Source organism: Motacilla alba, chromosome Z, assembly GCF_015832195.1.
Source record: "Motacilla alba alba isolate MOTALB_02 chromosome Z, Motacilla_alba_V1.0_pri, whole genome shotgun sequence".
In the NCBI taxonomy this organism is placed as follows: domain Eukaryota; kingdom Metazoa; phylum Chordata; class Aves; order Passeriformes; family Motacillidae; genus Motacilla; species Motacilla alba.
In genome coordinates this window covers 29,203,700-29,221,120 of record NC_052046.1, presented here as the reverse complement: position 1 = coordinate 29,221,120, position 17,421 = coordinate 29,203,700, and the positions used below count along the sequence as shown (strand labels likewise).

Genomic DNA, 17,421 nt, shown 5'->3' with positions numbered 1-17,421 from the left:
CCCTCACCTGTTTTTCATGGAGATGACAACCAGACCTTTTTCAAAGGGTCTGTGAGTCACACAATTTTTCTGCAGAACTGAAATTTTAAAGCAAAGAAAAGTATCTGGAAAAGAATAGGACTATGTAAAACAAGAAAATGGGACTAATAGACTTCCGAGCAAAAAAATAAAAAGTTATTACAGGTATTCTAGAAAATGTACATTATATTTCCAGGCCTTGCTGAGACCGAACCTTCCATATCCCAGTAATTTCAGTGAGAGCTGAGTCTACTCAGTCCTGCAAAAGAACCCTCCTGATGCTGGTGGGCTGGTGCCCTCCCTTCTCAGTGGCTTCCATGGCCATTGCCTTCTAGGCATGCATGTGAGATTTGGATTGTACTCACCTGCAAAGACATATCAAGCTCTGACTCACTGTACCAGGTATTTTGAGCTCAAATTGTGCTTCTCTCTAGAGTCAAGACATCTTGCCTCACAGTTACTGGAGTCTAGCAGTGAGATCAGCTAGCACACTCCATTAGGACAAAGAACCTAGTGTTGCTGCTTAGAGTAACAGGAACTTTGAAATAGAAAACCAGAAAATACTTTGGTGTAGGCAAAGTAGATGATGGTTGACTCAAGACATGGCAAGACAGTATCAAGATGCCAGAACTGCAGGGTAAATGCTTTTTGTCACAGAAACTTGAGGAATAAATCCTTCCACCACAAACACATATGTTATTAAAATGTGACAGATTTCAGGGAATAAATTTTCTGCATAGTATTAAAACTGGTTGAGTAGTCGTTAATAATTGGTAAATGGTTTATTAATAGCCATCAAGATGGATAAAATGAATATCTGTAAATGGATATGGCAACAATCTGTTAATATATTAATATATTCCTGTATTACATGAATACAGTTCTGTATTCTTCTGCTTGTCTTTATGTGGGCAACTTTTGTAGTGTCATTGCCACCACTGACCATCAGGACTGACCAGAAAACTCCTGATTTAACAAAAGCTGTCTGTGAAATAAATAACTAAGTCCATAGAAATTTCTGATAGGTGGTGAAGCAAATTATAAGAATAGCACACAAAATTCCAATTGTGGTGAAAGGACAGAGACAGCAGTTAAATGGTTAATATGACAAAAGCCATTGCCAAGAAAAGAGACAAAGTAAAAGGTAAATATTAACATAACACTGCTATGATGTTACAGTATGCCAAATTCATATCTGTCTGTGAAAGAAATAATAGAAAAACATACCATTTTTGGAAATATTTAAAGTGCTTCTTTAAATACTACATGTATTGCACCAATCAATATCATCCATTATATTAGTTTAGAATATATTTCTTCTTCATGTTTCTAATACCTAATTCCTGTTTAATTCCTGTTTAAAACATAATTTCATTTTATATATATATATATATATATATATATATATATATATATATATATATATGGGGGTAAAAAGATGGGAAAGGAAAAAAATCAAAACTCTCATATAAGCTGTATTAACACATTTCAGACAGTTGTACACATTCATGTGCGTGCAGCCATGCTCATAAAATGCTGTGCAGTATTTTCTGCAAACAGGATGTGAATCTCTTAATTCCAGGCAACACTGAAGTACCAGCTAACAGCAGCCTCTAGCAACAACCTTGACCTGCTGAGAAAAACAATTCTTGGGATCACCTTGCAATAGGTTAGAATGTTTTGTCAGTGAGTCAGAGCTCCACTGATAGCTCTTCAGACACAAATGCAAAGGACCCATCCCTCTGTGGCAAGTGCTGTGCGCTGGGTTGTCTGTGGTGACTGTCTATGGCACACCAGGTTTAGGGCTACAAATTTATTTTGCCAAGATTTAGAAATATTGTTACATATGTTTTGTAACTCTTACTTCACTGGAATTTTAGAAGTTTTTTTATTATTATTTCAACAACCCAAAGAGTAAATAATTGTTCAGATTTCTTTGCAGTAGAACTGGAAATACAGATTTCCAGTATAGATGAGACTGTACACTGTTGGAGCCTAGTATTTTAAATAAAGCACAGGCAACATCAGTCAAAAACCCTCTGATGTCTTTATTTCTCAATATCATAGGGCAATAAAATCCTGCATTTCTGCAATGATTGATTTCTGTTCAAATGATCTAATACCATCCATTTGGTGTTGAAGTTATCTGTAAGGCTACAGTATTTCTGTCCTTGTACACAGTTGATTTTGCCACTCAGATGACCTGAGCAGAGAATGGAGACAAGAGACCTGAACTTCGGCTCCTTTTTTTTGCCATCTCAGTGGTTTATTTTCCTTCAGTTCTGGAGTATTTTGAAAGAATTTAAAATTCATTTTGAAGTATCTGCTAGATGGGCACTGCCATAGTTGTGTCTGTGCTGCATGAGGGAAGAAAGAATTTTACTCTGTACAGCTTTGCTTCTGACAAACAACACCATAGATCTGCTGAAAGAAATTTTAGGGTCTTTACATTAGGTGTCATCATCTTATGAATCATAACTTTTTGCTATGCAGTCTGTACAGGGTTTCAGGCTTCAGTGCCTCTGCAAAATAACTTAGAAGTACAGATTAAAAAGAAAATTTCTGCTGTTACGCTGATCCCATATTCAGCATCTTTCTATAAACTCACTCTTTGTTCAGGAGGAATTTTTAGATAATTTACTAATATTGATTTACATTATATTTCATACAGAGATGTAGTCAAGAAAGGTAATGGAACTAACTAAAAAAGTACACCTTCCCTAATTTAGTTGTTGGGGACAGCTTTTTAAACATGGAAATAAAGGTCTAAGCTACCTTCTGTTTAGATATCAGAAACTCTCCCAAACTTACAGTATAAGAAAAAGCAAAGAAAGTATAAGAAAAAGTATAAGAAAAAGCAAAGCCTCTTCCCACCTTAAATCTGCCCCTGGCTATAATAAACCTTTTCTTGACAATCCTCTTCAAATGAGCCCAGTTTCCTATTTTACAGAGATAAAAGTAATCACCAGATTTGAGCCCTTGCTCATCTGACTGGTCTCAAGCTTTCTCGTGAGGACTGTGAAGCAGAGATTTTGTCACAAAGAGCACATTTTTACAGAGAGAGGCCATCCTCTCTCCATGAGGAGACACCAGGACCGAGGCTGGACATGTGCTGGAGGCAGCTCAGTATCACTTGCATGAGGTGGTGCACCGTGCTGAATAACTGTTGTACCTGTTCACTCCTGCTTATATAGAGTGTGACAGCCATTCAGGTATTCTTGAGTACAATAACTCAGTAAAAATTTACTTGGTAGTAAATGTTACAGACACATCTAAGCCTTAAAGTTTTGTGGCCCAAGACAAGGCTCATTTCAAGTGCTAGAAGTTCTACTTTATTAGTCTAAAATTATGTTATGGAATCTCACTGTATTCTTTGAGTAATAAAATTAAAATATGTGGCATTTCTTAAGGTACTACCAAAGAATGAAAATTTAAGCTTTAAGGAAATATGTCAATATAGATGTTGGTGTGAAATCTCTTTCTTTTCTCCCCCTCAAGTTTTTTGTTACAAGAATTTTACATTTGGCTAATATTCCATGTAAATTTCTTTCTCTCCTTTGCAATATTCTATTATTTCTGCAGGAATTGCATTTTATTGCTGCAATGGACTAATAATCAGAGAACATACTCATTCTATTAAATATTGTGTAACTTTTTTGATTTTCCACTTAATGACTCTGTGTACATAAAGTAAGATGATCTTAGAAAGAGGGAGTTTATATAGTAACTTTCTAGCTCATTACCTTTCCCCAGATATTCCAATTACATTTTTGAGCTTTTATGCCTGACCTTTGTTTTTGAAGCTAGTGGCTGCAGCATTTTAAAGTTCAACTATAATTTTTCTTTATTCAGGGTGTCTTACCCTTCCACACTTCCTGATATTCCACATGTGGCTGAGTAAGAGAATGTTCAGCCCTTTTCTTCCCCTCATGCAATTTGACAACCTAATAATTAACTAATCTTAGTTTCTCTGATTAAAAGAATGCTACAGGGTTTAGTGTATGTGAAAGGATCATGACAGAAAGCAGTTGTCAAGTAATCATTGTCTAATTCCTCAATGTTGACTAAGTAAAATATTTACTAACACATTTTTAGCTAGCTACCAAAAATCATTGGGTTAATGGAAGTATGTTTAAAGCAGGTTCATATATGAAACCAACTCAAGATTACTTTATGGCTCAAAATCCAAGCCAACTACAGTGTTTAAAATACATTTTATTTGATGTCTGAAAGTGAAATTTCATGAAGAGTGTAAAGTGTTATGCCATATGTAAAAGGCTTACTCTGAAATGAGAAAATATGCATACCGATCTATAGATCATTTAGTTAAGTGAACCTTGTGAAAAGCCATAAATGATCCCAAACAGAGAAAATAAAATAGAGAGACTGTTAAGTAAAGAAAGTCCTTAGAGCATCTCCTGCAGATCTCTCTTCAGATCCTTTTGTGATGACTGTTGGTATTATGAAATGGTAGGAAAAGATAAATTGGAGGTTACGAAGATGAAGGATCTGGTTCCAGCTACTTTAGACAGAAAGGTTAGTACATCAGCAGTAATTAGTGCTGCCCTCATCTTGATCTTCCAGTGATACTAGTCACCCACATCCCATGTTCCAGCTTGTATGGGACACGAAAGGAATGGGATGGGTACACAAGAGTGCAAAGGCCTTATTAAATTGGGGAATGAGTATTGCTTATGGGGTGACATTTCTGTTTTCCCAACTCTCTATCCCTCAGTACACTGCTGGGGCTTTCAGAAAATCCTATGTGATATTTGAGGAGAGGAGGAAAGCATTATAAAAATCAAGCCTCCACAGACGTGTGCTAGATTATGTAAACAAGGACATTGTTTTTCTACACAGATAGAATTTATATGAAGCTTTTAAGGAAATGGTACCTATTGTCAAGACAAAATAAATATTTATAATGTGACACTCTCCTTGATTGCACACTACAAACTAGACTTTTCAACAATGCTGGCTGTCTTTTGGTTACTTTTTTTTACTAAAAGAATAGATTCTTAATAATGAAATATTTTTAAAGGAAGGAAATATTTACAGGAATTTGTGCATTGCATATTCATTTACATCACTTGATGTTTTTTGCATATTAGTTGTTTTCCTTTAGAAAACTGAAAAAATCAAAGAGTAAAATAATTTTTTTTTTGAGACAGGAAGAGCAGTATCAGGCTACTACATGCCAGAACTACATAACTTTCCTGTTAAATATTTACAAAGCAAGATCTTGTGTGATTTATTCAAGAAAGACATCTAGTGGAACATGGTTAGGTTTTTTCCATTAGAAAAAAATGATAACATGGAATATAAAAGAACTAATTTAGATGAATACTTACTTTAAGAAAAGAAATTAAACAGTGGTTCTAGAAAATAAAATTATTTCCCTTGCACTGGTATCAAGAAAAATAAAAGAGCAGTAACCAAGAATCTTCAGAGTTAAGAGGCCCTTTCTGATCAATTCAAACCTGAATGTTTCAGAGGGCAAAGTTTCTGTCAACACTTTTCCAAGTTCTAGCAAATATCTGTGTGCTACTATACAATATTATGATATAAGACCAGCAAAGAGTCTTTTAAACCTGGAAACACAAGTCTGGATTGAGACCTTCTTCTAATTCTATACGGAAAGAATTCTCTGTTTCAAGGAGTTTTTGGTAATATTGCATAGATAGATTGGTATACTATATCTAGTTTATTAGCTACTTTTTTACTTGAAAAACAAATTCAAAACCAGATTCATTTTCTCTAATGTAAATATGTGACCAGAATTAATTTTATTTTAGTTTTGTTTTCACACATCCCTTTCCATGTAAGCTTATCTGGTATAATTATTTGAATCTGATTATAACACAATGCAATATGCTAACATTTTATTTTGCTGTTTTAATTCACTGTTCTGAAAAATAATATAGTAGAAATAGTTCCTTCTTTGTTCCATTTATACTTTCTGGTAAACTTATCACTGATGAAAATTTTTTTCAGGAGAAAAGCAACACCCACACCAAGTGGAATGTGGAACAATTCTATCACGCATGCACATATGGGTGCTTTAAATTAGGTTAAAAGGATCACTGAACATCACTTGCTAATATGTGTGAAATCAGAATTCAACCAGAATAAACATTTTAAGCACTGATTTACAGTGTCTTCCATAGCTCACATAAGGTTAAAATGAGCACATCCTACTCTCTGAAGTGAATGCATAAGAAAGATTAGGAAAAGCAAGTGCTACTAACCTTGGTGTACTTAATTTTCAGATCTTTTAGTGGTTCTGGCAGCGCTGGCATAACTGGAGCAGGATTGCTGTCTGAGCCTTGTTTCTTCATTATTTCAGTTTAGAAGTTTCAGGATGTTCCTGAAACACAGGTGAAATAAGGTGTAAAGGGAATACAGTGATTTTTGCCCTGACTGAGCTCTTGGCTTTATTTGTGCTTTTTATCTGAACCAGCCATGGTATATTTGCATACAGGAATATGATTGGATGAAAGAATTCATCGCAAAGAGAAAATGACACTACTTATTTTTATGACCAAAAGCAACAGCCTTTTCAGTGAGCTGAGACCTCGATGAAGCATATGCTGCTAAAACAATCTGCCTAGGCAGATAGTATGAATTCCTTACTGGAGAACAGAGCTTAAGACCTCCTCATCTTACCTGTAAAATTGCTTTCTCTCAGCAGGCAGGTATTCAGATTCTAAGGGAATTCCTTCACGTACTTGAAGGCAGGTCTGAAGGTAAAGGCAGACTTACTAGCCCTGAAAACAAACCAAGCCCTTCTTACTAGAAGGTTGATGAGAATAATTACCAGAGCTAGACAGCATTCATTAAAAACAAGCCACCCTAGGTTACATTTTAATATGTTCAGAGTACATTAGAAGTAATGTAATTAATGTTTGTTTTGTAGATCGCAGAGATAAGAAAAGACTAGGGTGATAAAAAATCCTTCACATGTTTTTGAAAAATGTGAAGGTGAAAAAAATAATCAATCCAGAAAAGAATTCTCCCTGAGTAGAAATAAACAAAAACTTGTTTGTTTGGTTCTAGGTAACACCACAAATTTAAGGACAAAGTTTTTAACACAGTGCCCTTTGGAATATCTGAGTTCAAAACAAATTGTTCAATAAACTAGACTTTTCTAACCTGGATGGAACCCACTTTTCTGTTCTGCTTAATCAAAAAAAACATACGTCTTGCACAGGCAAATCATTTTATAATGTACAAGAAACTCATTTTTTCATCAAGTCCTGCCTTTTCTGATTAGTGGTCTCACAGAACCTGTTTTTATATGCTAGGCTTCTGATTAATGCACTGTAGGTCCACCCCATAGAATTAGATTTAAATTATCTTATTGCTTTCATTAAGATTACATAAATGCTTGGAGAATTCACAGCTCACAGTTATTTCATGAAGTTCATATTTTTGATCAGCATTTTCAGACTTTAACATTTTGAGTTACAGTGTTTGCCTGCCTTAGGGAATGGTTTTGAGTCTCATGTCTCATGCAGAAAACAGAATGTCTAAATAGGGTTTGTTTATTTTTATTTGGAATACAATTTTGCAGTCCTATTATTGTGTAGATTTTTTTTTTCCAGACTTACACACTAAAATCTACTCTAGCAGTGTTCCTGCCACTAATTTCTCCATTAACCACAAGCAGTTTGTCTCTAGTTAATACCTCTGCAAATTGCTCAGATTTGCCTAACTGGAGATGCAAAACAGAGATCAGTAGATTTCCCTGGTTTCAGGTAAAGCAAAGGTCTGTCTCAAGATGAGAGCGTTTTGAATGCATTCTCATTTAGGTACCATTGTATTCCAAATTAAAAGAAAAAAAAAGGTTTAAACAGAAGATAACTATTATAACTCCTTATGAAAATGATAACATATATCATCTTTCCATATCTATAAAAGATAGCCTGAAATCTCTCTAGACAGGCTTTAAAGATGGTGGATGAAAAGTTTCAAGTTTTGCAAAAATGCTAGTAATCACTTTATTGTTTTCCACACCATTTATTAATTTAAGACATACTTAAACCCTAAGACATACTCTAACCCTAAGCCTAAGCCTAAGCCTAAGCCTAAGCCTTTTCTCTTTCTTTTTTCCTCTTTCACCCTTGGATTTCATGAATCACCTTCACTTTCCTATTTATTTTCAGTCTAGGAATGCTTTTAGCCTAGTGCAGAAAGTATTTTATTTTCCTCATATACCATCCTCTGCTTTATTCTAGCTTTCTGCTATTTTCGTTCTAGGACTTTTTCCCCATCCTGTGTCACAATTCTTTCACATTTCACCTAAATAATGGTATGCAATTCAAGACTTATAACTATTTATAGGATTGTATTATTATTTCAAGTAGTGAATTATACAACAATTGGATAATACAGCTATTGAAGCTTACATAATTTGTTAATGTTTTCTTGGAAATGTTGTATTCTACCTAATTCTTTCCTTTCTTTGGTCAATAATTTGCTTGTTACTTGTTATCTTTTCACTGCCAAAGGAAGGATCCGTAGAGACTCCACACCCTGGCAAAGTATGTGATGTATATTCTGATTTTGTGATAGCGCTTTCTATATTCCAAAGCATAACACTTATTCCAGTTCAAAACTACGGACTTCCCTTTTTTAATACAACAAATTCAGAGAGGAACAAGAGTAGAGGTCCACCGTGCAAGTTGTGATTAAGCTGTGATATGCCTTGCTGAATGACATTGGCTGTGGTAAAATGCGAGAGCAATGGCTCCATGAACTTTAGGTGTGACCTGAGTCACTCTGTGTCAGGAAGTTAAGTAAAAGTTTTATGCTAGAAAAAAGCTGTAAATAGTTTTTCTATGTGTCTCTTCTCAAAGATTGGACAAAAAAAATTAATAACCAAACACAGTATACAAAATTACAAGTTGTCCTCATAAGAGACCATACAGTTGGACATCAACAATGTTGCAACATTTTCACTGAGTTTATGGCAGTCTAGGTGTGCAAAATATTTGGCCTATATTGAGGCCATATTTATTACATAAGATTTAATTTAATAACCAGAACTGCATAGATGAAGGCAGAGCTTCTAGTTGCGCTAACTGGAAATCCAGCTAATGAAACCAGTGTGTCACAAGAACAAGCCAGATGTGACCTGTGACTGGATTCTTGTCCCTAAACGCGGTGCTAGTCGCATCTGTAATGCCCTGGCCTTTTTTACCTCCCCTGAGATATCAGTCCAAGAGCAATTTTTGCATTTACTTGGCATTTTTATTTCAGGGTATGCTGAACTAATACTGTTTGAAAGCCATGATTTTGTTCTATGACTTTCAAGCATTTCATAGAGAAATATTTATATTGTGGAAGATGATTATTCTGGGAATTTCATTTATCTATAAATTCCTTTGATTTTTCTAAAGGCCATAAACTCTTGGGATTTTACACCCCGTAAGTAGGCACAAGCTTGTATTTTTTCTAACCAGTCTTTATTTCACCCTTTTTATCCTTTTTTTTTCAAATGACTGCCATATTGTCTTCCAAGTTCAGGTGCCTCCATTCTCCAGCAATAGGGGACAATTGACTAAATCTTTGTATAAAGCTGAAATTGTAAAAATTGTAATCAGAGCAATAAGAAAATCTGATCCTTAGGTTTCCATAGAAAAAAAACCCTTGTCCTTCATATATTTGATCATTAATCTAATTCTTATATTGCTCTAGATGCATAGATCAGATTGCATGTATTTATCTTTAATGACCTCTAATGTCAGAGGACATTAGAGTGCAAGGACTTTATTGCAAGTAAACAGAGAGTAGATTCTCTCTACCTTTGGGTTTTGTCACTTACAGCTCTGGAAACTTTTCAAACTAAATATCTCTCTCGTCCAATGGTCAATCAGAATTACAACCTGAATTACACAACACCTTCTAAAAGGGAACATAAAAAACTAAGTAAGCTCTACAAAGTTGCTATAATTTAAAATACTGGAGATAAATAATCTTCCATGGTGACTTATGCAGTACTGTCCAAAGTTCTCTGGAGTAGGGGTTGCACAGGACGCACTGCTGCACTCAGTAGTTGTATTGCATCATCTGTGCTGAATTCAGACTGAGTCTTGAATGCTGAAGTACATGCCTAGGCTTTATAAAACCTCACAATTAAAAAAAAATCTCTGTTGAGACAATATCACTGTTACTAAAAATCTTGATTGTCTGAAACATTTCTTCCAAATTCAGAATATACAGGGAGTTCAGAAAGGGAGTTATTCAGAGATTTGAGCAGATCACCCATTGATACTGACAGAAGTTGAGTATTAAGTTAGAAGTGGGAGATCTAGGGATCCAAAGTGCCAATATGTGTTTTGAAAGTGGGAGTCTCTGAGATTTGCAAATCACTGGATTCTTGTTCTGAAATCCTCTACGCTCTTTGGCAATCCTTATGGCATTGCATTAATGGCAGTAGAACAGAAACAGTGGCCACTGTTTAGAGTGATGTGAAAAGGCAGACACATCAGAAATGAGCCAGAACTGGTGTGAAATTCAGGCTTTTTTTGACCACCCAAATCGACAGTCCAAATCTTAGTAGAATGTGCAAGTTCTTCTAACTCTAATTGCAAAATACTGAAGTAAAAATGACAAGATTTTCAAGGATGCAGAGCAAATTCCTTTGCCTTGTTGCAGGACACTGACTATCCTGCATTTCTGAAAATCCAAGTGGTCCTTTAACGTAATTACCAGTATCTCTGAGCACAATTAGCAGTTCTTCAGTCACTATAAAATTTCTGTAATATATATACTCATGGAATGAGGCAGTAGACACATGCATATCTATATATTTGAGTTTAAAATTTGAAATCTGTTAATGAAAAATCTTTCGTTTTGCAACATGGACAATAACAGTGTACTAAGATATATCTCGGAATATATTTCTCCATTCTCTTCATTCTTGTGACAAGCGACAGGATTCAAGGAAATGACAGGAAGCTGAATCAGGGGAAGTTTAGGTTGGATATAAGAAAAAGGTTTATCACCCAGAGGATGATTGGGCACTGCAGCCGGATCCCCAGGGAAGTGCTCACAGCACCAAGTCTTCCTGAGTTCAAGAATCATTTGGAACACACTTTTAGGGTCATGGTGCTGCTCTTGGGGTGTCCTGTGCAGAGCCAGGAGCAGGATTTGATGATCCTTGTGGGTCCCTTCCAACTCAGTGGAATCCCTTCTGTGCTTCCGTGACTTTTATCTCACAATGACATTTCAAAAGTACAAGAATAAATTGTGACAGTGGGTAGGTTTAGGCTGCTGCATTTCATCTTGAAAGTTGTAGGGAAGGGATGCCATCCAGAGAGACTTGAACAAGCTTGAGAGGTGGACCTGTGAGAGCCTCATAAACTTCAGCAGTCCTGCATCTGGCTTAGAGCCATCCAAAGCACAAAAACTGTGTTGGCAAAGAATAGACTGGGAGAAACCCTAAGGAAAAGGACTTGTGGCTGTTGTTGGGTGAGAATATCAACAGTTTTGACAATTTGCACTGGCAGCCCAGAAGGTTAACTGCATCCTGAGCTGCACAAATAGAAATGAGGCCATCAGGTTGAGGGAGGTATTTCTCCCCTCTATTCTGCACTAATGACATCCCATCTGCAGTGCTGCATCCAGCTCTGGTTTTCCCAGCATAAGAAGGTTGTGGACCTGTTGGAACAAGTATATGGAGACGCTCAGAGGGCTGGATCACCTCCTGCAGGGAAACACGCTGAGAGGGTTGGGGCTGTTCAGTTTGGAGAAAAGAAGGCTCGGGGGAGGTCTCATGGCAGCCATCAGTAAAGGCATCCTTGTACAAGGAAGCTGGAAAAGTAAAGTTTCATGAGGGCATGTAGTGACACGGGGTCATGGCTCTAACTGAAAAAAGGCAGGGTTAGATTAGGTATCAGAAAAAATTCTTTACTGTGAGCGTGATGAGGTGCTGGCATAGGTTGCCCAGAGAAGCTGTGGATGCCCCATCTCTGGAAGTGTTCAAGGCCAGGTTGGATGAGGCTTTGAGAAACCTGGTCTAGGGGAAAGTGTCCCTGCCCATGGCATGGGGGTTGGAATTAGATGATACTTAAGGTCCCTTCCAATCCAATTCATTCTATCATTCTATGATGCCAAATATATTTTTAGAATTATTTATTTCTCTTTCTGCTAGTTGGACATCTGCTCATTGTAATCTATATTTTTGGTAGCATTAATCATAATGTATATTGATTTTTGGAAGCAGAGATTTTGTTTTTGTATATAGGACAATTTAGACATAAAATACTGACTAAAATATGATCCTAAAAACAGAAACCTAAAATAAAAGGAACTGGATATATTATGGGACACTAAGAGAGTAAGTAGTGATGCAGGAAAAACATGCATGATTTTAAAAAACATTTATCTGTTGAACCCATTTCAGTTACAAGGAGTAATATTCTTTATAATATAAATTATTCTCTATTTCATCATTACAGCATTTCTTGAAAGTTGCAGGAATATTTGGTAGAATGCAGTATATTTTGCATCCTTAAATTGAAATTATACTTTTGAAATTAATTGATTAATTAATTGAAAAGGGACTTTTACTTTTGTATGAGTTTCTGTGGAGAAGGCAATCAAGCAGAAACAAATGAAAAGAACTCAGTATAGTTGGATGCAACAAAAGTGTATCTATTTCTAGAGAAAGAAGAAAATTCTCACAAAACTGGGATAAGACCTTAACTAGCTTGTAAAGGTCTGTCTTTTCATTTGCCCTAAAATATGGAATATAAGCAACTCTATTTTACTCATATCAGTAGACTTTTCCATACTCACCCAATTCCTATTTTGTATTCGATCCTGAGAGTATTTGCCATTAAAGTTGTAGAAAGAGTCAGTTAATAAGTAATCATATGACAAAAGTATGTTTTTTTTCAATTATTCTAAATGAGTTTTCCTGTCAACAGGACAATTTTCATTAATACATGTCAATTGCTTTTCTAACTTTATGATCACAGTCAACATTTATGTCCTTTTTGCAATACTGGATGGAATATCTGGTTTGAGAAAATGAAAGCTCTTAACAGAACAGTATCATCAGAACAATGTATTAGTTAATAAATGAGCACAGTTTTATTGTAGACTGTAAGTCCACTCTTGGCAGCATAGAATAACTTATATTTAGAGTATCTTTTTGTGAAGCAAAACAAATTTATTTCTGTTTTTCCTGTTAAAAATTAAACAAATTTTTAAAACTTTTTTTGGTACACAGTTTGAATGAAGGAGCAGGTAATAAGTGATGCAATAATTTGAGGGTTTCTCAAATAATTGATTACAAATAAAGAGAAGAATTTTATGACACAGGTCACAATAAAAGCTCTTATCAGTGAACTTTATTAATAATTTGATGTAAATCAGTTGAAAAAAATATTCAGGGTTAGATCAGAATCAGACTCAACACTAGTTATTAACCTACATTGTTAGGAACAATTACTGCCAAGTAATTTTCAGCATTTCCTCCATGAACCTTTGTTTCAAAGCCAAGTTTTAGACAGCCTCAACTGATTTTACATAATTGCTATGTGTGCTTTTTAAGCCTCTGTGTAGTAATTGTGTTCTTCAGCTCTGAAAGACTCACAAGTGAAAACAACCCTCTTTCCTTCTAATTTTAATATTCTGAAGAGAATCCAAAAGAAGTCTCTGTACAGCTAAAATTAAAAATAGTCATAAAAATAGTCAGACGTATATTTAACATCTACCTCCTTCTTTGACATTTAGAAGCAATTCTCTGAATGAATATTCCTGAATTTCTTTACATCAGTTTTTATTATATTTGTGTTACTATCTTATATTAATTATCAACACCATCATTACTACAGTACTTTTGAAAGGCTTACTTTTGTGGGTTTTGATATAAGATGTATTAGGTTCTGAGTTCTCTGCAGTGAAGAAACTCCAAATCTTTTTATTCAAGATGAGTACCTTTTCCCTTCATCATGGTAGTTAACGGCTAGAATACAATTTGAAACTTGCAATTAATAGAAGGCATCAAGAGAATGTCTACTGAAATTGCAACTGAACTGATGTAAAACTAATAAGAAGTCCATGATTGTTCATTTTTGTCATCCTGTCCTCCCACTCCTCCCTCTAACTTGCTATTTATTATTTATGCTATTATGTCTGGGAAGTTCCTACAGAACTGGCTAGAAACCATGCATAATCTTGTAGTCAAAATTCCCCTTTATAACACTCGAAATGTAATTGGAACTGCTAAGAATGAACCATATTTGCAGTAAGAAAGTGACTTATTAGGAATAAAAAGCTTGGCACAGTGACTAATCACACAGCATTTCCAAATTGGCTGTGACACTCAAGTACTTTCCTTGTATTGTAATGTCAATGGAGGATTTTGATGGATTTCCAACTCCTCTGTTTCCCAACTTTTTAGTTTAACTTAAACAAACAAACAAATAATATGAAGCAAGACCTGCCTTTGTTCGCAAATTTCAGGGAGGTTTCTATGGATGCCATCAGAGATTGCTGTTTCTAGTGAAAAGTGAACTTTAACCTTGTTTTAAATCTCTGCATCTCTGGTCTGGGGAGCTAGGACTCAGGATTCAAAATCCAATATAAGATAAAACTTCTGCAGCACATTATGAAGAGTCTCTGTTTTCCAGATGATTGAGTCTACTCTTCTTTTAAGGTAATTAGCAAGATTTTTATTATCTCCTGTTCTGTAGTTAAAGCCTCGTTATTTCAAGTTTGGATGTAGTGAGTTGGCTACATTATGTTGTTATTTGTTATTCCCATTTCTCTCTACTTTGTCATGATTACAGAATCACAGAATCAGCTATTTTGCAAAAGATCTTTGAGGTAATCAAGCCCAGCCTGTGACCCAACACCACCTTGTCAACTAGACCATGGCACTGAGAACCACATCAGGTTTTTCTTAAACATCTCCAGGGACAGTGATGCCACCACTTCCCTGGGCAGCCTGTTTCAATGCCAAATTGCCCTTTCTGTGAAGAACTTCTTCCTAATGTCCAAATGGTTATAATCAAATTCTCATATGTTTGTTGGTAGAAGTATTGTACTATTGTGTGTATGCTACTCATTAGCATCACTGGTGAATGAGAATTAACAGCTAAAGCAGTTGACTAGGATTTTTGAAAAGATGATGTGATCAGTCCAGCATCCACTGAATCCTGTCAAGAACTTTCCTATTGTCTTGCAAATCTTCTGAAGGAGCAGTTTTAAGTCCTGGTAATCATCTAATTAAATAATTGCATTTTAAAAAGAATATGAGTTGTGAGAAATTTGAAGTGTACTAGTAGTTTCTGTAAGATGCCTTGAATGCATTTCAGGATGGAAAATAGGTGATGACAGTGTACTACAGGAAATCAGGTTAATAACATACACTTTGGGAACTGATCTTTTAGCTTTTCTACAGAAATGTGTTCTGCTATAATTCTACAGCAGAATTACAAATGCAAACCCAGAAACAGTATATCTTGGAAGGAACCAAACTTATAGTGAAACCATACCCCTGTATGTCGTGTGTGACATTATTCACTTTTCATCTAAAATTAGAAGTATGTGTTGTGGATGTGCCACCTGTGTGTGTATTTTTTTTTTTTTTTTACTGCAGGTAGATAGAACCAGATTCATTTTTTGGGACTGATTCAATAAATATATTTCACTTCTCTTTTAAGAACAAAATTAGAAAAAGAAGGGAAATTCCTTCTCAAAGGAGTAAGAATGTTTGAAATGGGAACATTGTTGTCCAATAAAATGCTACAGTATTTAAATAACTTATTGTAATTTGGAGGAAAAAATCCTTACAAATATTTTCTGATTATTTCAAAATTTATAAGAAAACAAGAGTAACATTTGGGGTTTTTTTGGTCCAAGAATTGTAGCATGTCTTCTGCTTCTCTTTCCATGAATCCCTACAGTCTTGGAGTGCTTTTCCTGTTTGATATTTTGTAACATTAGGCTAATGCTCAGATCATCTGTGGATGCAGCCCTGGTAATCTATGTAATTAGGAATGTAAGTAAAGCTCTTTTTTAGACGATTTTTGTGTAACATCACGTGCTGCCAGAGTGTCCAAAGAAAAGACTCAAGTTCAGACCTTTAAAGTAAATTTCTGAGGAGTTCTATATATTTTTTAAAATTAGGTTAAAATTATTTCTATTTTAATTTAACTGTACAAATTACAAGGCAGTAGAAAAAATTCAAACTTCCTAGTTTCTTTTAATTTGTGTAAGAAAAACTATGAGAACTGTGAACGGTAAGGTATCTTATTCCTGAGATAAATAATTATGTTGATAAAATTTTAGTGCATTTTTCAATATGTTGCTGAAGCCTGCCAAATACATATTCTCTGGCATATTGCTTTGGTAGTGAGAATTCCAGGGTTTATACATAATAATTATACTAACTACTGAAAAAGTTCTTTGAATTATGCTTTTCCTGGATCATAATATGATGTATTCTCGGGTTATAATGATAGCAATAAACTGAAATTTACTTGGATGATCAGCACATCATGCTGGAGAAAGCAGAGGCAAAAATAAATCAAGGGCAGGAGACAGTGGTCAAAAGCAGACTATTTATTCCTTATAATTTTTTTAATGAAAAACAAGTGGCATATAGCTAAAGTTATAAATCTGGTTTGAAAAATTAAACTATTACTTGCCTTTCTCTTTTGCTTATCTTGCCAGACTCCACTGACACAGAAGTTTTGCAGGCAGTGGAAGACAGTATTTAATCTTTCATAACCAACATAAATTCACAGTTGTTTTGCTCAGGATAAGGTTTACATAAAAGTGTTCTTTTATTACTCCTTTTATCATTGTCAAGAAAGATTTAAAATTTCATCTCAAAATTAAGTAAAATTCTGTTTTCTCAAAACATCCCCTGAAATTTTGTATTAATTTGGAATAAGCAAGTAGGAAAACTTTTACTTAAAGAGAAAGTAAAAAACAAGAGATTGAAGGGAGAAGCAGCAGAGGAAAGAGAGATAGCCAAACTACATACAAGTTAAGCTTAGTACATTATTCAAAATAAAGTTTTCATGAGATGAAAGTTTAGCTACTGTGGGCTAAGGTATGAATTAGAATAAGAGAGAAGTGGATATATTGATCCACTTAAACAACCTGAGTGATTGTAAGCAAACTTGTTAGGAAAGATCTCAATAGAAAACTTATGTTTTGTAGTTTGCACTCTGAATATTTTCCCATTCTAGATTATTGATGGCTAAATCCTTCTTTTGCCACCTTGGTTAGCACACAAGCACACAATTTATGTTTCCTTGCAGTGGATAAACATCCATACCTCTGTGACGTGCCTTTTGAAGAGGAATGTTCCTAAAGCAATTATCCAGTTTTTCAACTGCTGGAACCTCGAGCTGCAGTTCCACTTTTCTGGGCAGA

General features: G+C 35.1%; 1 protein-coding gene across 1 annotated transcript in view; it reads right to left on the bottom strand.

The window, feature by feature from the left end:
* The window catches only part of ALDH1A1 (aldehyde dehydrogenase 1 family member A1), a 30,654-nt gene extending 23,813 nt beyond the window's left edge, over positions 1 to 6,841 (bottom strand). Inside the window, exons 1-2 of the mRNA XM_038124955.1 lie at positions 6,685 to 6,841; positions 6,267 to 6,385 (exon numbers count right to left, since the gene is read on the bottom strand). Of these exons, the coding sequence (XP_037980883.1) occupies positions 6,267 to 6,356 (90 nt within the window). The 5' untranslated portion in view covers positions 6,357 to 6,385; positions 6,685 to 6,841. The remainder of the gene's footprint in view (positions 1 to 6,266; positions 6,386 to 6,684) is intronic.
* Positions 6,842 to 17,421: the final 10,580 nt, after the last annotated feature.